The 21631-nt window shown below is 40.4% G+C and overlaps 1 protein-coding gene across 1 annotated transcript; it reads left to right on the forward strand.

Moving 5' to 3' along the window:
* Positions 1-70: 70 nt before the first annotated feature.
* On the forward strand, positions 71-21169 carry LOC108705707 (transmembrane 7 superfamily member 3-like). The gene is made up of 12 exons (XM_041585809.1): positions 71-650; positions 8293-8447; positions 10901-11051; positions 11679-11799; positions 12433-12604; positions 13186-13363; positions 14557-14643; positions 15877-15957; positions 18733-18885; positions 19016-19113; positions 19891-20053; positions 20559-21169. Exons 1-12 carry the CDS (start codon positions 572-574, stop codon positions 20819-20821), a joined length of 1701 nt encoding a protein of 566 aa, XP_041441743.1. The 5' UTR covers positions 71-571; the 3' UTR covers positions 20822-21169.
* The last annotated feature ends 462 nt before the right edge of the window (positions 21170-21631 follow it).

Raw genomic sequence — 21631 nt, forward strand, 5'->3', positions numbered from 1 at the left:
GAGTGAGTGTGAGTGTGTGTGTGAGGGACAGTGTGTGTGTGTAGCTGTGTGAGAGGGGGTGAGTGAGTGAGTGTGAGTGTGTGTGTGAGGGACAGTGTGTGAGTTTGGAGCTGTGTGAGTGTGTGAGTAAAAGCAAAAGGACGTTGCTGTGTATCAGGAGTGGACAAGGCCTGGGAATAGAGCAGGACAATAATTAGTGAGTGGAAGGAGGAGCAGAGAAGTGAGAAGTACATGAGGGAGTAGTATTGTGTATCCAGATATTACATATTGTGTAACAACGTGTTTAGCGACTGTATAAGGACACGAGTGAGTAAAAGTCATTAGTGAGAGCAGTAGAAGTTGTGTCAGTAATGAGGATTAGAGACTTTTACTTCTCTATCGTGTGTGAAGAGAAACAGAAGAATCTCGTGAAGAGACTCAAGCGAGAGAGTGAGCGGGAACGGGAGGGAGACTTGTCCTGGCCGAGGGGGCGGGGCTTGATCCGGAAGCGGAGACTGAGAGGATTGGCAGGTGGCAGCGGGTGCAGAGCTGGAGCAGGAGGGCCGGGATTGTTCAGTGCTGGGCCGGGGAGATGAGGCCGCCCGACTCCCTCAAGCTGCTTCTGTGTCTCTGTGTTTATGGCTGGAGGGACTTGTCTGTATCTTCTGCGGGTGAGTCTCTGTCCTACATCTTCTGTTACTGCTTCTTCCCTGTGTCACTGTGTGAGGTACCACTCTGTGTCCTGTGGCTGTTTGTTTATATTCTTTATATTCTTTATTATATACTTTATATACTTTATATTCTTTATATACTTTATATACTTTATATACTTTATATACTTATATACTTTATATATTTATATATTTATATACTTTATATATTTATATACTTTATATACTTTATATACTTTATATATTTATATTCTTTATATATTTATATACTTTATATACTTTATATACTTTATATATTTATATTCTTTATATACTTTATATACTTTATATATTTTATATATTTATATACTTTATATATTTATATTCTTTATATACTTTATTTATTTATATACTTTATATATTTATATACTTTATATACTTTATATATTTATATACTTTATATACTTTATATATTTATATACTTTATATATTTATATACTTTATTTATTTATATACTTTATATACTTTATATATTTATATACTTTATATATTTATATACTTTATTTATTTATATACTTTATATATTTATATACTTTATATATTTATAAACTTTATATATTTATATACTTTATATACTTTATTTATTTATATACTTTATATATTTATATACTTTATATAATTTATATACTTTATATATTTATATCTGCTCACATTCTAGTTATCTGTATAACATTCTGTCCCAGTGGCTGCACAGATCCTATCTGATCCCCATTGTAAGCAGCAGTCCTGTCCTGCTTTATGGCAGCTGAGATTCTAGCTATCTGTATAACAGAACATTCTGTCCCAGTGGCTGCACAGATCCTATCTGATCCCCATTGTAAGCAGCAGTCCTGCCCTGCTTTATGGCAGCTGAGATTCTAGCTATCTGTATAACAGAACATTCTGTCCCAGTGGCTGCACAGATCCTATCTGATCCCATTGTAAGCAGCAGTCCTGTCCTGCTTTATGGCAGCTGAGATTCTAGCTATCTGTATAACAGAACATTCTGTCCCAGTGGCTGCACAGATCCTATCTGATCCCCATTGTAAGCCGCAGTCCTGTCCTGCTGTATGAAATGATTTTAGCTAAATTATCCTAATTTAAAGTACTCCAGATACCACAGGTGCTACCCTCACAATTTACAGGAACAAAAACATGAGCCTAATTCAGATTATTTGAAGTTTTGTTTTTTTTTATGGAAAAGTGAAATGGGTTTGTTTGCTCAGCGGGGCTGGGTGCCTGAAAGTGATTCAGTTACATAAGTAGATTTCACAACTGTCATACTGTTTGATAATAGTCTCAAGTTGGCACTTGAAAGCCCTGTCTAAATGTCAGTTACTTATTGTGCCTATAACCTTAAGCTAAGGGGGCCCAGTCTGAAGGTCAGTTAGAGGGAGATTTGGGGTGAGGGCTTATTTGTACCCTGGGTACCCCTGGAACTATAGCAGGGTGACACCCCAATGTTTCTATATATCTGTAACCTTGTTATGAGGTAAGGGAGCCCAGTCTGAAGGCCAGTTAGGGGGAGATTTGGGGTGAGTGCTTATTTGTACCCTGGGTACCCCTGGAACTATAGCAGGGTGACACCCCAATGTTTCTATATATCTGTAACCTTGTTATGAGCTAAGGGGGCCCAGTCTGAAGGTCAGTTAGGGGGAGATTTGGGGTGAGTGCTTATTTGTACCCTGGGTACCCCTGGAACTATAGCAGGGTGACACCCCAATGTTTCTATATATCTGTAACCTTGTTATGAGCTAAGGGGGCCCAGTCTGAAGGTCAGTTAGGGGGAGATTTGGGGGTGAGTGCTTATTTGTACCCTGGGTACCCCTGGAACTATAGCAGGGTGACACCCCAATGTTTCTATATATCTGTAACCTTGTTATGAGCTAAGGGGGCCCAGTCTGAAGGTCAGTTAGAGGGAGATTTGGGGTGAGTGTTTATTTGTACCCTGGGTACCCCTGGAACTATAGCAGGGTGACACCCCAATGTTTCTATATATCTGTAACCTTGTTATGAGCTAAGGGGACCCAGTCTGAAGGTCAGTTAGGGGGAGATTTGGGGTGAGTGGTTGCAGCTCCAGATATTCTTAAAATTGTAAATGGCTTCTAACCATATATTTTCTAATATCTGTAACTTTGGTATTAGTTAAGGAGAAGCAGAATAACTTGGCCTCCAAGAGGACCTCGAACTGCAAATGTCCTTAAACCACAGTTTTTTTATATTATATGTAGAAGTAAGTTAAAAGTCAACTTTCACATTTTCAAATTTTGCATTTGCAGCTTCACTTCTTGTAACTCACATTTCGGCATTCTTGCTTTGCTTCTTACAGATTATGATGTTTGCTGGAAAGGATTTTATGACCTGTGAAAAGAATTTTTATTTGCTTGTTTAAAGCTTTAAATATTCCACGTGATTTTTTATAGAAATTGAACCGTCTTGGAATTTCCCCATGAATGTTATTTATCTCCGAGGTGTCACAGGTTAGCTTGTGTATCGGAGCAACTTTTCACCATTTCTAAATAGTTTTTTTTTTATAGCTAACGTGAAAGAGATTTTATATGTTTCCAGTGGGATGCAATGATGCAGCAGCTATGGGCTGCAAAAAAATGGCCACTAACGATGGCAGTTGGTTTGTTGGCCAAAAATTACTTTTGTAATTAAAAAAACAGCCAAAGTTGGCTACAAAACCAGCCCAAAACTAGCCGAGATGCACTTCAAAAGTAGCCCAGAAATAGCATAATATGTGCAGGGGAAAAAAGTCTAAGAAATAAATGAATATATGTGAAAATACACCTTTTTAAAATTTTCACTGTTTTGCAAATTGTTCCATGAAGCAAAAATAGGACAGGTTTGCCTTTAACCAGGGGCGTAACTACAGAGGGGGCCCTGGAGATATAGGGGCAGGGCCGCTATCAGGGAGGCACAGGGGGTACAACTGTACCTGGCCAGGGCCTGAAGGGGGCCCAGCTATGCTGCAGTTTTCAAATTAGCCGGGCCCCCCTTAAGTGACGCGCCACCGAATTGCTTAAGTCCCGAAACGAGCCAAAAAAGTCCCCAAGCGGGTCGAAGAAATCCCGAAACGAGCCGAAAAAGTCCCGAAACGAGCTGAAGAAGTCCTGAAACAAAGTCCTGGGCCGAAGAAGTCCGGAAACGAGTCGAAAAAGTCCCGAAATGAGCCAAAACAGTCCCGAAGCAGGTTGAAGAAGTCCCGAAACGAGCCGAAAAAGTCCCAAAATGAGCCAAAAAAGTCCTGAAGCAGGTCGAAGAAGTCCCGAAACAGGTCGAAGAAGTCCCGAAACGAGCTGAAAAAGTCCCGAAACGAGCCGATAAAGTCCCGAAACGAGCCGATAAAGTCTCGAAACGAGCCGAAGAAGTCCTGAAACAAAGTCCTGAGCCGAAAAAGTCCCGAAACGAGCCGAAAAAGTCTCGAAACGAGCCGAAGAATTCCTGAAACAAAGTCCTGAGCCGAAGAAGTCCCGAAACGAGCCAAAAAAGTCCTGAAGCGGGTCAAAGAAGTCCCAAAGCTACGAATGGAGCCGAAGTTGAAGTCCTGAAGCCGCAGAAAGACCCGAAGCCATAAAAAGAGCCGAAGCTGAAGACTCAAAGTCGCAAAAAGACCCAAAGCCACGAAAGGAGCCAAAGAAGCTGAAGAAGAACTAAAGTTAAGTTCCACTGAACGCCAATGTTTTTTATTTTAATTTTTATTAAACCTCTGGCCACCAATGTTTTTTTTTTTTATATTCTATGGGGCCCCTGACCACCAATGTTTCTCTTTAACTTTTAAGGGGGCCCTGAACACCATGATTTTTTTAACTTGTAGGGGGACCCTGACCACCAATGTTCTGGGGGTCCAGAAAATTCTTCTGTACGGGGCCCCGTGATTTCTGATGGTGGCCCTTTATAGGAGCCCCATAAGGCCCTAATCCATGTACAGTTTCAATAAACATTGGTAAAACAGGACAACCTCTAGACATTTTGGTGGCCAGAAGATTTTTGCCCCAAAATTGTCTGAAATTGAGGAAAGTCACCGGAAAATGGAACTGGAAACTGGGGCACAGAGCCCAAAATCTGGTAACTCCCGACTTCAACAAGTCAGTCCCATTGCATTCTGGGAATTGTAGTCTTACATTAAACTTGGCAGTTGGCAAAAGCTACATTACCCAACATGCATTGGGAGATGCATATTGGGGCAAGAAAAATACTTTGCCTGGTTTCCAAAGTACAAAAGTACCCAAAAAGTAGTCAAAATCCGTACCTTGGCTAGTTTGTACTTTAAAAACCCGCCTGGGCTTTAAATCAGTAGCCCAATTTGGCTGCAAAACAAACTGGGGGTATTTAGGTCAAATCTGCCCATTTTTGGGCATAATCCGATAATCCGATGGGCAGGATTAAAGGGGGGACTGGGGAATGTGTTTACATGTTGTAGTGAATATTTGATCCACGTCTGGAGGATTCAGTTTCATTGTAAACCAAAACCAAACCAAAAAAATGACGGCGTCGTCAAAACTGAAATTGTGCATCTCACACTGCAGTCATAAAATGCGACTTCTGAGCTTGGTGTTAAGTTGCCCCCCATAGTGTAATATAAGGAGATATTGTCCTGCCTCGATCATGGGGTCCCTGGGAATCTGTTTCATGGGACATGTGAGGGGCATGTGATGTGTCTGAAGAGATCACGTGATTAACCCTCATGTAGGGCCCCGGGGTCATCACTGCTCTCAGGATTCAGTGCTGTCCCTATACACAGGCATCAATGTGACCTCTATTCTCCTGCACCCCCAAACCTTGGGATAATGATCTGTATCTCACACATATATTGATATTGTACATCAGTCAGGAACCCCACTGTCCCTCTATAATCCTGCACCCCCAAACCTTGGGATAATGATCTGTATCTCACACATATATTGATATTGTACATCAGTCAGGAACCCCACTGTCCCCTCTATACTCCTGCACCCCCAAACCTTGGGATAATGATCTGTATCTCACACATATATTGATATTGTACATCAGTCAGGAACCCCACTGTCCCCTCTATACTCCTGCACCCCCAAACCTTGGGATAATGATCTGTATCTCACACATATATTGATATTGTACATCAGTCAGAACCCCACTGTCCCCTCTATACTCGTGCACCCCCAAACCTTGGGATAATGATCTGTATCTCACACATATATTGATATTGTACATCAGTCAGGAACCCCACTGTCCCTCTATACTCCTGCACCCCATTAGCTTAGTCTGATCTCTGTATTATATAGTTCTTGCCCCATTCAGAGATGTGGGGAGAGGAGTGCGTGTAAGTGATTGCAGTACTTGTTCCTCTTTCTGCTGGACTGAAAAAAATAACAAAACACCATTAGCCTGAGTTTATGTTTTAAAGGGAAGGCAAACTATTCTGCCAACCAGTCCCTTAATGAATAGAATGTTATGCCAATACTGTTATTATAAGGTGCCAACGATGTATGAACTGGCTTGTTTGTTCCAATCTGGTTGATGAGCTATTAGAGCTCATTCTTGTTATCACAACCTTTAGTAAGTGGGAGATATACAGTGTGGGTTCCTGATTTGTGTGTTACTAGTGAGAGAGGAAGTGGGTTCAGATGACTAATTCGCTGCCTGTTAAACTGCCATACTGATTACTTAATACATTATACACACGGCAGCTCTCTCATTACTTTTTGCTGCCATAGTTTTATGGGATCTCTCTGTACAGACTATGAACAAACTTAGGGACTGTTCCTGCTGAATTGTGCTTAGTACAGGGAATACCTATGCTGCCATAGTTTTATGGGATCTCTCTGTACAGACTATGAGCAAACTTAGGGACTGTTCCTGCTGAATTGTGCTTAGTACAGGGGAATACCTATGTACCATAGTTTTATGGGATCTCTCTGTACAGACTATGAGCAAACTTAGGGGACTGTTCCTGCTGAATTGTGCTTAGTACAGGGAATACCTATGTACCATAGTTTTATGGGATCTCTCTGTACAGACTATGAGCAAACTTAGGGGACTGTTCCTGCTGAATTGTGCTTAGTACAGGGAATACCTATGCTGCCATAGTTTTATGGGATCTCTCTGTACAGACTATGAGCAAACTTAGGGACTGTTCCTGCTGAATTGTGCTTAGTACAGGGGAATACCTATGCTGCCATAGTTTTATGGGATCTCTCTGTACAGACTATGAGCAAATTTAGGGGACTGTTCCTGCTGAATTGTGCTTAGTACAGGGAATACCTATGTACCATAGTTTTATGGGATCTCTCTGTACAGACTATGAGCAAACTTAGGGACTGTTCCTGCTGAATTGTGCTTAGTACAGGGGAATACCTATGCTGCCATAGTTTTATGGGATCTCTTTGTACAGACTATGAGCAAACTTAGGGACTGTTCCTGCTGAATTGTGCTTAGTACAGGGGAATACCTATGCTGCCATAGTTTTATGGGATCTCTTTGTACAGACTATGAGCAAACTTAGGGGCTGTTCCTGCTGAATTGTGCTTAGTACAGGGGAATACCTATGCTACCATAGTTTTATGGGATCTCTCTGTACAGACTATGAGCAAACTTAGGGACTGTTCCTGCTGAATTGTGCTTAGTACAGGGAATACCTATGCTGCCATAGTTTTAACTGCTTTCTGGCCCTAAAAATCCTACAAGCAATACAAATTCATTCAGTGATAGTTCTCCTGGGAGTTTTATTGCTGGAATCTTTCCAGGGAATTCCCATTGTGGGAAGATTCTGTTAATGGAAACATTTGTGTTTTGCACTTGATTTATAGACCCAGGGATGTAGGGTGAGATATGGGGCTAAACATTCTTCTTTCAGCTCATTGTATGTCTTACACCCTGCACTTTATATCTATGGTTACACTCTTTCTTCTGCTCTTCTTACTCTCACCCCTTCTTGGTAAAGTAATAGGGTTTCTCATGTCTCTAACTGGTGGTTTGTGGGCAATGGTTCCTTTAAATCTCCCCCTAACTGGCCTTCAGACTGGGCCCCCTTAGCTCATAACAAGGTTACAGATATATAGAAACATTGGGGTGTCACCCTGCTATAGTTCCAGGGGTACCCAGAGTACAAATAAACACTCACCCCAAATCTCCCCCTAACTGACCTTCAGACTGGGCCCCCTTAGCTCATAACAAGGTTACAGATATATAGAAACATTGGGGTGTCACCCTGCTATAGTTCCAGGGGTACCCAGGGCACAAATAAGCACTCACCCCAAATCTCCCCCTAACTGACCTTCAGACTGGGCCCCCTTAGCTCATAACAAGGTTACAGATATATAGAAACATTGGGGTGTCACCCTGCTATAGTTCCAGGGGTACCCAGGGTACAAATAAGCACTCACCCCAAATCTCCCCCTAACTGACCTTCAGACTGGGCCCCCTTAGCTCATAACAAGGTTACAGATATATAGAAACATTGGGGTGTCACCCTGCTATAATTCCAGGGGTACCCATGGTACAAATAAACACTCACCCCAAATCTCCCCCTAATTGGCCAAGGAGAACTTTAGGGGCTCCTGGTTGGAACAGGAGTAATGAGTTGTATATTGATTTTGGGGAATACATTTGTGTATAACTGCAGCTCTCTTGTTACCCGCAGGGCTACTGGAAGTCTCTATTGGTCAGTTCACAGACCTGAGACTGAATCACACGGCTCCGACTGAGATCCTTCTGCGGAACATTCCGGTTAACGTGTCCTTCGTTCTCTTCCACGTGCACACGCTCTACCAGAATGTGACAGTTTCGCTCAGCAAGGTGCAGAGTTTTAGTGATGCCCATGTAGCTCATATCTAGAAATCGGTGATCAAGTGTTTTTTTTGTTGTGCATTTTTTAAATCATCTATTAACCCTAATGAGCCTTTAAATCCTGCAGGGCACCTTTTTAAAGTCCAAGTAAAGCCATGAGAACACACTGATCACAGATAATAAATGTTTTGTTTCAACTCATAGATTATATAAAACTGTCTCCTGATTTGGTTGCTGGAGAAGTGATTCATTTGTTTTTTTCTCACCCAAGTTAAGGAACTTCGGTCTGTTTCCTGTGGAATAATAGTTTGCCGAATCGATTGGGCTTCCTGATTGCCGGCCCAGATAGAAGCCGAGGGGGTTTTTGCTTTCCCTTCTTATAAACACCGCAGAGTTAACCACATGCCACTGTAATAACAAAATTATATACAGGGTTGTTCCCCTTTAAATTAACTGTTAGTAGGATGTAGAGAGGGATATTCTGAGACAATTTGCTATTGGTTTTAATTTTTTATTATTAATGGTTTTTGAGTTAATTAGCTTTTTATTCAGCAGTTCTCCAGTTTGCAATTTCAGCCATCTGGTTGCCAGGGTCCAAATTCCCCTAGCAACCATGCACTGATTTGAATAGGAGACAGGAATATGAATAGGAGAGGGACTGAATAGAAAGAGGAGGAATAAAAAGTAGCAATAACAATACATTTGTAGCCTTACAGCCTTTGATAGGGTCAGTGACCCCCATTAAAAAACTGGAAATGGTCAGAAGTAGAAGGCAAATAATTAAAAAACAATAAAAACAATGGAGACCAAATCAAATGTTACTTAGAATTGGCCATTCCATAATAAATTAAAAGTTAAAATAAAGGTGAACCGCCCCTTTAAGAACACCGCAGAATTAACACAGGCCGCTGTAAAAATGACAAAAAAAAAAAAAGATTTACATTAAAGTGACAGTAATGATGTCAGATTGATAATTATTGGGGTGTCACTGAGCAATTCCAGGCTATTATCACTAGGGATGCACCGAATCCAGGATTCGTTTCGGGATTGATTCGGCCTTTTTCAGCAGGATCCGGGCAATTTTTATTTTGGGGTTGAGTTGCCCTTTAACGTCCGATTTATACGAATAAGAAGTGCCACAAGTTTCCCGGTAGGTGATAATTAGTAGGGATGTACCAAATCCACTATTTTGGATTCGGCCGAACCCCAGGATCCTTCACTAAAGATTCGGCCGAATACCAAACCGAATCTGAATTTGCATATGCAAATTAGGGGTGGGTATGGGGAAAACATTTTTTACTTCCTTGTTTCGTGACAAAAACTCACACGATTTCCCTCCCCGCCTCTTAATTTGCATATGCAGATTCAGATTCAGTTTGGCCGGGCAGAAGGATTCGGCGGAATCCGAATCCTGCAGAAAAAGGCCGAATTCCGAATTGAATCCTGGATTCGGTGCATCCCTCATAATTAGGGATGTGCCGAATCCACTATTTGGGAATCGGGCGAATCCACCATTTGAGATTCAGCCGAATCCACCATTTGGGATTCGGCCGAATCCCTGGTGAAAGATTCAGTCGTATCCCCGGTTAAAGATTTGTCTTAATACCGAACCGAATCCTAATTTGCATATGTAAATTAGGAGCGGGTAGGAAAATCACGTGACTTTTCGTCACAAAATAATTTTTTTTCCACTTTTTTCTTTCCTGCCCCTAATTTGCCTGTGCAAATAAGGATTCGGGTCGGTATTCGGCCGACTCTTTCACAGGATATTCGGCTGAATCCCAAATAGTGGATCCCTAGTGCATCCCTAATTATCACCTACCGGGAAACTTGTGGTGCTTCTTATTCGTATAATTGTGTCCTTAAAGGGCAAGTCAACCCCAAATTTGCCTAATAACAGAAAACTTAATTCTTAGCAACTTAACAATATACGTTTATTAAAAAAATTTCAGTGCGTTATTCATAAAAAACGTTTGCTATTAAAAGCAGCATTTGCTTAACTCTTGCTTGTTACTTTTTAAACAACGATGCAAAAGTCTTGGGGGCAGATTTACTAAAGGGCGAAGTGACTAATGCCCTGGACGCAACTTCGCATTCTAGTAAATTAGCGTTGTCTGAGCGAATTTTCGCCTGGCCAAGTGTTGCAATGGCTGCGAAGCCGTCGCCGGCGATTTTTCACCGCTTAGTAAATTTACCCCTTGGTTCACCAGCAAAGTCAGCTCTGTTAATCAGCTGCCTTGTCTTACATTGTATCAACAGTCTGAACCACCAGTGCAGAGCATAGAAAGGGACGTACGCTGCTTTCAATAGGAATATATAACGTAGAAAATGTGTTTAGTATATATATATAAATTCATGTCCTAGAATAAAAATCAAGGGGAGCAATATGGGGTCAATTTTGGGAAAGGTTGATGAAGCCCCTCCCACTGCATTATGTCACTTCTACCTCTCATTGGCTCTAGATTCCCACTGCAAATGATTCAGAAACCGGCAGCGACGCAGGATTACTGAATGAACTCCGGCCCGTACAGACCAACTGCAGCTGGTACTTGGCATCCTCCGACCTCAACCAGCTGCTGGCAACGGCGGTGACTGTTCCATATGGAGAGAAAGGTACGGCAATGGCCAGTCTGTATTGGATCATTCACCTCTCGAAGGGTTTGTTCCCCTTTAAATTAACTATTAGTATGATGTAGAGAGGAATATTCTGAGACAATTTGCAATTGGTCTTCATTTTTCATTATTTGTGGTTTTTGACTTACTTAGCTTTTTATTCAGCAGCTCTCCGGTTTTAGCAATCTGGTTGCTAGGGTCCAAATTCCCCTAGCAACCATGCATTGCTTTGAATAAGAGACTGGAATATGAATAGGAGAGGCCTGAATAGAAAGATGAGGAATAAAAAGTAACAATACGTTTGTAGCCTTAGATGGGGTCAGTGACCCCCATTTGAAAACTGGAAAGCGTCAGAAGAAGAAGACAAATTGTTAAAAAAACGATAAAAAAAATAATAATTACCAATTGAAAAGTTGCTTAGAATTAGCCATTCTATAATGTACTAAAAGATCATTTAAAGGTGAAGCTTCCCTTTCTCTGTTTGTCATTAACCCCCTACAGGCAATGATTCTTTCAATTTATCATTGATCCCATAACTGCGACGCAGCTGAACTCGCTCCCTCCAACCACATCTCATCTTTTATAATTAGATTAATAAATAGAATTTGCTGGGCTTTTTATTTGTAGATCCAGTTCCGGGGGCGTGTAACGTGGAGTTCAGTTTAGATGTTGATCCGAACGTTTATCTGCGATATAATCTCTATGAAACGGTCATCACTTTTGCACCAGCCAATCTGGGATCTGCCAGGTATGTGTGCCCAGAACATTCCTTCTCTGTATATTTGTATTTATACATATGGGAGGAGGGAGGTGCCATATTGATTCCCTTAGACAGTACAGTATGAGGGTATAGCTTATTGTGTGCCCAGAACATTCCTTCTCTGTATATTTGTATTTATACATATGGGAGGAGGAGGTGCCATATTGATTCCCTTAGACAGTACAGTATGAGGGTATAGCTTATTGTGTGCCCAGAACATTCCTTCTCTGTATATTTGTATTTATACATATGGGAGGAGGAGGTGCCATATTGATTCCCTTAGACAGTACAGTATGAGGGTATAGCTTATTGTGTGCCCAGAACATTCCTTCTCTGTATATTTGTATTTATACATATGGGAGGAGGAGGTGCCATATTGATTCCCTTAGACAGTACAGTATGAGGGTATAGCTTATTGTGTGCCCAGAACATTCCTTCTCTGTATATTTGTATTTATACATATGGGAGGAGGGAGGTGCCATATTGATTCCCTTAGACAGTACAGTATGAGGGTATAGCTTATTGTGTGCCCAGAACATTCCTTCTCTGTATATTTGTATTTATACATATGGGAGGAGGGAGGTGCCATATTGATTGCCAATCTATTTCTCTATTACACAGAGGGAACAATGCGCCTCCCTGTGATATAAAGAGAGAGCAAGAGACAAGATGGCGATTACTATATGATATTTATCAGTATTTCCTGCCAGAGAATAACCTCAGTGATACAGTGTTACTCGCTCATCTGCACAGGATGTCTATGGTGCAAGCGATTATGAGCAATGGCATTAAGGTAGGGCTGTCCATGTATGTATGTATGTATGTATGTATGTATGTATGTATGTACTGTATGTATGTACTGTATGTATGTATGTATGTACTGTATGTATGTACTGTATGTATGTATGTACTGTATGTATGTATGTAATGTATGTATGTAATGTATGTATGTATGTAATGTATGTATGTATGTACTATATGTATGTACTGTATGTATGTATGTATGTACTGTATGTACTGTATGTATGTATGTATGTACTGTATGTATGTATGTATGTATGTATGAACGCCCATGACTTCCACCAATCGAAATTGTTTAAAATAATCACATTTTTCAAACTCAAAAACTCGAATCAAATTAAATTTGAATTAAAAAAAAAACTCGATTCGACTCCAAAGTGATCCCTGGACGTCTCCCCATTGACTTAATAGTCGAATTCGAGTTCTTAAAGGGCCAGGGTATGATATGAAAACAAAATGCAGTTATAGGGTAAAAGGTTCCTGGGTTCAATTGCAACTTTCCCGTTTTCCCATTTTTATATTGAATTTCCAGTTGCATCAAGGATCCCATACATTTCCCTCTTCTCTTTGCAGCTCCTCACCCTGAACTCTGAGCAGATGACTAAAGTCTCCTTCTCTTCCATCCCGGGCCAAGGAGTGATCTACAATGTGATTGTACGGGATCCGCTGCTCAACACCTCTGCGGCCTATGTGCCCGTTCATACGTACGCTTGTAACTTCACCAACGTCATGGACAACTGCTACACGCTGGGTAGGGAATCACTACTTACAGGCACATTTATCAACCGTCCAATTTCAAACTAGCAATCAAAATTGATGTAAAAAATCTATTTTTTTTAACTCCCATGAACTCGAAATTCAACCAATCAAAATTGATGTAAAAAAAATAAAAATTTTTGAAACTCGGGTGAATAGGATAGACCCGAAAACTCGAATCGAATTTGTTTCAAGTTTTAAAAACTCGATTGGAGTTTTTTATCCGCGTAAAAAAACTCAAACTCGAAATCCGTCCAATCAAAATTGATGTAAAAAAATCGACATTTTTTAACTCCCATGAACTCGAAATTCGACCAATCAAAATTGATGTAAAAAAACCTCATTTTTTTAAACTTGGGTGAATAGGATCAACCCGAAAACTCGAATCGAATTCGTGTCAAGTTTTAAAAACTCGATTCGAGTTTTTTATCAGCGTAAAAAAACTCGAACTCGAAATCCGTCCAATCAAAATTGATGTAAAAAAATCAAAATTTTTTAACTCCCATGAACTCAAAATTGGATCAATCAAAATTGATATAAAAATTCACATTTTTTAAGCTCGGGTGAATAGGATCAACCCAAAAACTCGAATCGAATTTGTTTCAAGTTTTAAAAACTCGATTCGAGTTCTTTATCTGCGTAAAAAAACTCTTAACTCGAAATCCAACCAATCAAAATTGATGTAAAAAAATCTCATTTTGTAAACTCGTGTGACTACGATCGACCAGAAAACTCATATTGAATTTGTTTCAAGTTTTATAAAAACTCAATGCGAGTTTTTTATCTGCTTAAAAAAGCTCAAACTCGAAATCCGTCCAATCAAAATTGATGTAAAAAAAATCAAATTTTTTTAACTCGCGTAAATACGCGAAAACTTGAATCGAATTAGTTTCCAGTTTTAAAAACCTGATTCGAGTTTTTTTTCAGGAAGGCTGCAAAAATCACCAAATTGATCTTAAAGGGCCAGAGTGTGATAAATGTCAAAAATCGAATTTGATTTTTATTTTTTTTTTAAAAAAACTCGAATCCAAATTTGGATAACTCCGTAGACAAATTTGACCATAAAAAAAACCTCAAATTTGAAATTGAACCCTTAATTAATCTGCCCCTTAGTGTCACTATTATGATACTAATGTAGCAGAGCGATTCCTCCCTGAATTCCGACCTCTTTGTTCTGTTCATTTCCAGGGAAAGCCTCAACCAGAGTGTTTTTCACTTTCTGTGCTCTCTTCGGCCTCTTCATCTGCTTCTTTGGGCATCAGTTTCTGAAGACAGGTACGGTCATTGCCTTATGACTTTTAGGGATACTCGCTACTGATGGACACTTAAAGGGATTCTGTCATGGGAAAAAATGTTTTTTTGTTTTTTTTTTCAAAACGTATCAGTTAATAGAGCTGCTCCAGCAGAATTCTGCACTGAAATCCATTTCTCAAAAGAGCAAACAGATTTTTTTATATTTAATTTTGAAATCTGACATGGGGCTAGACATATTGTCAGTTTCCCAGCTGCCCCCAGTCATGTGACTTGATCAGTACTATATCGCCCACCTCAAGGTGGGCATATCTGGAAGAAATCTGCTCATTCTGACGACATCCCAAACGAGTGGATCTCTGTGTGTATGGCCACCTTTAGGCTGCTGGGGGTACTTACACTTCTTTATAAGATTATAAATCTGTTGTTATAGATTTACATATTTATATTGTTTAGTGTTTTGGTTTGCTCTGCCTCATCGCAGCTTTTTTTATCTAACCCACAGTCCTAGCTATGTCACTTGTACACCTCTCAAGCCAACAACATTTTTAGATTAAAGGTAATTTGTGTATTGCTCTAATTGAGAATCACAGCATTAAAGGAGAACTAAACCCTAAAAATGAATGAAGCTAAAAATGTCCTATTTTCTATAGTGAACTTATTGCAGGAGGCTAAAGTTTGAGCTTGTCAATAGCAGCAATGATCCAGGACTTCAAACTTGTCACAGGGGGTCACCATCTTGGAAAGTGTCTGTGACACTCACATGCTCAGTGGGCTCTGATTGGCTGTTGAGAAGCTAAGCTTCGTCACTAATTATCCAGCAGAAAATGAGCTTCCCTGGCTGTAATATAAGCTGATGCTACAGGTTTGCTGATTATTCAATTCTGATGCTAATTGCACTGGTTTCTGTGCTGCCATGTAGTAATTATGTGTATTAATTACTAATCAGCCTTATATTGTGACATTTCTATTCTATGTGTACTGTATATTGTGAGTGGCTCCCTAAGCTCAGTAAGTGACAGCAGCACAGAGCATGTGAATCAGTGAATCAGCAGAAAAGAAGATGGGGAGCTACTGGGGCATCTTTGGAGACACAGATCTTTACTGCTAAAGGGCTGTGGTTGCCTTGGGCTGGTACAGAAGCACAAAATACAACATTTCTAGCTACTACTTTGGTTACGGTTTAGTTTTCCTTTAAGAGAGATATAAAAAAAGTAAGGAAGTGGAAGCAGATAATGTATTTGTATTTCATTCCAGAATTCTTTTTCATGGGATTCATCATCGTCGGGTTCTTGATCTTTATCCTCCTCACCAGAGTGACTGTCATGGGATACGACGGTGAGTTACAGATAACTGAAGCCATGGGCAAATTGTTGCCTTCTCTGTGATGTAAATAGCCCATCAGGGGTCCCAAGGACTAAAGCTGGCCATAGACGCAAAGATCCGATCGTATGAATGGAGGATCTATGTTCAGCTTTAATCTAGCCATACACTAAGGGGCAGATTTATCAAGGGTCCAATTGCGAATCGAAATACATTTTGATTGGTCAAATTTCGAGTTTATGAGAATTTTAAAAATACAGGTATGGGACCTGTTATCCAGAATGCTCGGGACCTGGGGTTTTCCGGATAACGGATCTTTCCGTAATTTGGGTCTTCATGGCTTTAGTCTACTAGAAATCATTTAAACATTAAATAAAGCCAATAGGCTGGTTTTGGTTCCAATAAGGATTAATTATATCTTAGTTGGGATCAAGTACAAGGTACAGGTATGGGACCTGTTATCCAGAATGCTTGGGACCTGGGGCTTTCCGGATAATGGATCTTTTCATAATTTTGATCTTCATACCTTAAGGCTACTAGAAAATCGTATACATTTTAAATAAACCCAATAGGCTGGTTTTGCCTCCAATAAGCATTAATTATATCTTAGTCGGGATCAAGTACAGCTATGGGACCTTTTATCCAGAATGCTCGGGACCACGGGTTTTCCGGATAATGGATCTAGCTGTAATTTGGATCTTCATGCCTTAAGTCTACTAGAAAATCATATAAACATTAAATAAACCCAATAGTCTGGTTTTGCTTCCAATAAGGATTAATTATATCTTAGTTGGGATCAAGTACAAGCGACTGTTTTATTATTACACAGAAAAAGGAAATCATTTTTAAAAATTTGGATTATTTGAATAAAATGGAGTCTATGGGAGACAGCCATTCCTTAATTCGGAGCTTTCTGGATATCGGGTTTCCGGATAAGGGATCCTATACCTGTACTCGAATTTGGCCGTAAAAAAAAAGACTCGAAAATTCGAATTTAAATTTTCCCATTTGAGTGAAGGAAAAGTAAAGCCTTCCAGGCATGTTTTTTTTAGTTTTGGCAGCAATTAGACACTTGACCTAAGATAATAAAAACTATTTCTGATTAGTGATGGGCGAATTTCTCCCGTTTCTGCGGGAGTTTCGTAAATGTATTCGCCATCGGCGAAACGTGGAAATATCCTGCACCAGGCGGATTTATTCACCCATCACTATTTCTGATAGAAATCCCTATATTATTAGCATTTCTTGTATTTAGACCCTTATATCTTGTGACAGAAGTGGAATTACACAAACATGTCGCAGATTTAGAAAGCCCGGGTTATACTGAAAAAAATGATTTTAATTTTTTAAAATAAAGCCCCTCCCCCAAAAATTCCAATTTGATGTCTGACTGACAAGAGTAGTAAGAGATAAAGACAAATTCAGAAAAAAATGTCTTTAAAATGTCGTGCAAAAGACAAAATCTAAATTCACAAAAGTGGAGGTTTTTATTTTGTCTCAATATCATCACTTTTGTCAATTCCCCACATTATTTTTGCACAATTAGGCTTCCCATGTGGTTGGCTCAGTTGGGCTGATCTGTTTGGCCCCCAGACCAAGAGTGGGATCTTTATAGGGGCCCATGTTGACATATTTTGAAATTCTGTATCCACAGCCCAACTGATGGCACTTTTAAACCTGCCTGACAGATACTGGATCTGGATCTCCAGGCACATAAGGGGATGAGTTGGCAGCAGCTGTATGTCCCATATAAGGTCACCTTAAAGGAACAGTTCAGTATAAAAATAAAACTGGGTAAATAAATAGTCTGTGCAAAATAAATAATGTTTCTAATATAGTTAGTTAGGCAAAAATGTAATGTATAAAGGCTGGAGTGACTGGATGTGTAACATAATAGCCAGAACACTACTTCCTGCTTTGCAGCTCTCTTGCTTTCCACTGATTGGTTACCAGGCATCAGTGACTCAAGGGGAGGTCACATGGGACATAACTGTTGCTTTTGAATCTGAGCTGAATGCTGAGGATCAATTACAAACTCACTGAACAGTTATGTCCCATGTGGCCTCCCTTATAGTCACTGACTAACTCAGAGTTAGAGAGCTGAAAAGCAGGAAGTAGTGTTCTGGCTATTATGTTACACATCCACTCACTCCATTCTTTATACATTTATGGCTAACTAACTATATTAGAAACATTATTTATTTTGTACAGCCTATTTATTTACTCAGTTTTTATTTTTTACACTGAAATGTTCCCAAAGACCCAATACTTCTCCTGTACAAGGATGGAAACCGCCTGTCTTTCGTTTTTGAAAAACCACCAATCAGTGTTAGCGCTGGGAGGTATCGGTCGTCTCACTCTTACAGGTAACCCCAAATTGAATGAGAAACAGAATGGGGTTGTTCCTGGAGACCACTCATTTTATATTGTATCACAGATCCCTTACATATTAAATTATTTGAGTTTCCAGTAGGGATGCACAGAATCCACAATTTGGGATTTGGCCGAATCCTTTGTGAAAGATTCGGCCGAATCCTGATTTACATATGCAAATTAGGGGCGGGAAAGGGAAAAAGTGTAAACTTTTTTTCGCTCTTTTGTTTTGTGAGGAGAAGTCACGTGATTTTCCTCCCCGCCCCCAATTTACCTATGCAAATTTGGATTCGGTTTGGCCAGATTTCAAGAATCCTGCTGATAAAGGCCGAATCCCTTACTGAATCCTGTATTCGGTGCATCCCTAGTTTCCAGTAACATATAGAAGTGCTTCAATTGAATTCTTTCTCCCCACAGGCCTCTTGGGAGTAACATCAGCCTCGGGTATCATCGGTGGCCTCCTCTTTGTGGGATTCTGGTGGAGATTTGGCTGTCCTCATGTCTGTCTGCTGCTTGTGGGCCTGGTTCTCGGGTTCCTGACGGCTTCCATTGTCTTCTTTACACCCATTGGTAAGTGACCGTGTCAGACTGGAGGATCTAAAGGAGAAATCGTTTCCACCCGCCCTCCATAAATCAAGATATTAGACGAATGCCTTTATATAACATGGTTCTCACTGCATGTTGCTTCTCGTTCTTCCAGGGGATTATGGGACTTTTCATGATGACACAGTGTTTTGGCTCACCTTTGCCTGTATTTCATTGGTGGTGCCGGTGGCCTTTCTCGTCTCTGCTAAAACTGTGAGTATTTCATCTGTTTCTTCCAGTGCTAAACTTACTGTTTATAAATATAGCATCGGGCGAGAGTGACCCCAAACAGAGGAATATTTACAGGAATATTTGCCCTGCCCTGACCTTGTGTAATGGAAACAGGCCTGTAGTTCACTCTCTTGTCAGACTTTGCTATGAATAGCAGCTTTCTCAACAAAGTAGAACAAATATAATTACATTTGAGGCTTCAAATGGGTTTTTTTGCCTTCCTCTGGATCAACTGACAGGCAGCTTATATATAGACTTAAGGTTGAACTTGATGGACGTGTGTCTTTTTTCAACCCAACTTACTGTGTTACAAGTTGATCCAGGGACTGGTCCCATTGTATTTTGGAGTCAGGATGGAAATTGTCCCCCTCTGAGGCAAATTGGAGAGGGTTCAGGAGGGTTTTTCGCCTTCCTCTGGATCAACTGGCAGTTAGGCAGGTTATATATAGACTTAAGGTTGAAATTGATGGACGCGTGTCTTTTTTTCCACCTAACGTACTATGTTACTATGTTATAAGTTGATCCAGGGACTGGTCCGATTCCATCTTGAAATCAGGAAAGAATTTTTTTCCCCCCTCTGAGGCAAATTGGAGAGGCTTCAAATGGGGTCTTTTTTCCAGCTAACTTACTATGTTACAAGGTGATTTTTCCCCTGTGCACTTGCAGTGACCATACGGATTAAACAGTCATTACATAGGTCTCTCATATGCTCTGGTGAGGGAGTCACTAACTAACCTTACGCTGCTGTTTTTCACCTAGCTCAATATATTCACCTGCTCAGTGGTTGGCTCCTACACTCTGGTTTTGGCCGTAGACAGTTATGTGTTCACGAGCCTCACCTACATCACCTTAAACATTGTAAAGAGGGCGGTAAACCAAGAATTCAGTAGTGTCTACACCAGTGTTCCCTTCCAGACCAATGGTAAGTGCCCACTGGATGATCTGCTCTAATGTAAATATATTTATTTTATATATAATTATATATTGTTTCCCTTAGTCAGTACAGTATGAGGGTATAGCTTATTGTGTGCCCAGAACATTCCTTCTCTGTATATTTGTATTTATACATATGGGAGGAGGAGGTGCCATATTGATTCCCTTAGACAGTACAGTATGAGGGTATAGCTTATTGTGTGCCCAGAACATTCCTTCTCTGTATATTTGTATTTATACATATGAGAGGAGGAGGTGCCATATTGATTCCCTTAGACAGTACAGTATGAGGGTATAGCTTATTGTGTGCCCAGAACATTCCTTCTCTGTATATTTGTATTTATACATATGGGAGGAGGAGGTGCCATATTGATTCCCATAGACAGTACAGTATGAGGATATAATATGAGATGAGTTGCAGAAATCAAGTCATAGAAGATATTGGAACATTCAGTGCAACTGTCATATGAACAAACACATCCTTTTATTTTCAGACTTTATCATGATTGCATTATGGGTAGTCCTGTATGTCAGTGGAGTGGCCACCCAGCTGTATCGGGAGCGAGAGAAGACGCCCTTCCCTCCGACCCCGTACTTGTTGTGGATAAGAGACAGAGAGCGAAGGAAAACCAACGTCTTGGACCCCAGTTACCACCTCCCGCCGTTAAGAGAACGAATTCTAATCCGACTGGCGCAGTTTCGAGATTTTTTCCGCAGAGATCAGCCGACGGGTGAACGGTCGCCATTACTTCTATAGCCGCGTGGGAAGAGCAGGAATGAGTTAACTTTGTCTCTGCCATAAATCACCGGTGCCAAAAGAAGGAGATCATTTCATATATATATATATAAGTAAAAACACACAATACGCTCTCTCTTTATTATACTATTACAGCTCACAAGAGTCCGAGGAAGATGAAATGACCCCCACGTGGATGGATCAAGATAAGAGATTTATGTACCTGCTGAAATGTTGTATTTCCTTCTATAAGGAGCTGATGTTGTTATTAATATCTGCGTGTCAGTCATAAAGATCTCCCAGCTGTATAAAACTACGGGGTGGGGATTGTTACTTCTAATGTTAATGCAGAGGAGAAATAGATTATAAAGTGCAATACCACTTGTCACCACTAGTAGCAGACAGCAAGTGTTTCCCTATAGAGCTGCAATAGAGCAGCGCCACAGCCTGTGCTCCACATCAGGGATTGGTGGGTGAAATGAAGTGTCTCCCAGAAATGTCAGAGTCCTCTGCTTTCCATGCAAAAGGTTTTAATGACGATTTCATCAGCTCTTTCGGATCGATTTTGTTTTACGAAGACGCCCAAAGTTTCCTCGTGAGACGACTTCGGAAAACATAGCGCACCGATTGCCATCTCACCAGTGGGAGGCAGTTTGGGGAGATTTGTCGCCCTGAAAGAGAGGCGATTTGTCCTTGGGGGCGACTAAATCTCCCCGAATCTGAGTATGCGTCTCAGCCCTTAAAGGGGTTGTTCAGCTTTGAGATAATGTTTACTGTGATGTAGAGAGGGATACATTGCAATTGGTTTTCATTTTTATCCTTTAAGGTTTT

This window comes from Xenopus laevis, chromosome 3L (genome assembly GCF_017654675.1).
Source record: "Xenopus laevis strain J_2021 chromosome 3L, Xenopus_laevis_v10.1, whole genome shotgun sequence".
NCBI classification, from domain to species: domain Eukaryota; kingdom Metazoa; phylum Chordata; class Amphibia; order Anura; family Pipidae; genus Xenopus; species Xenopus laevis.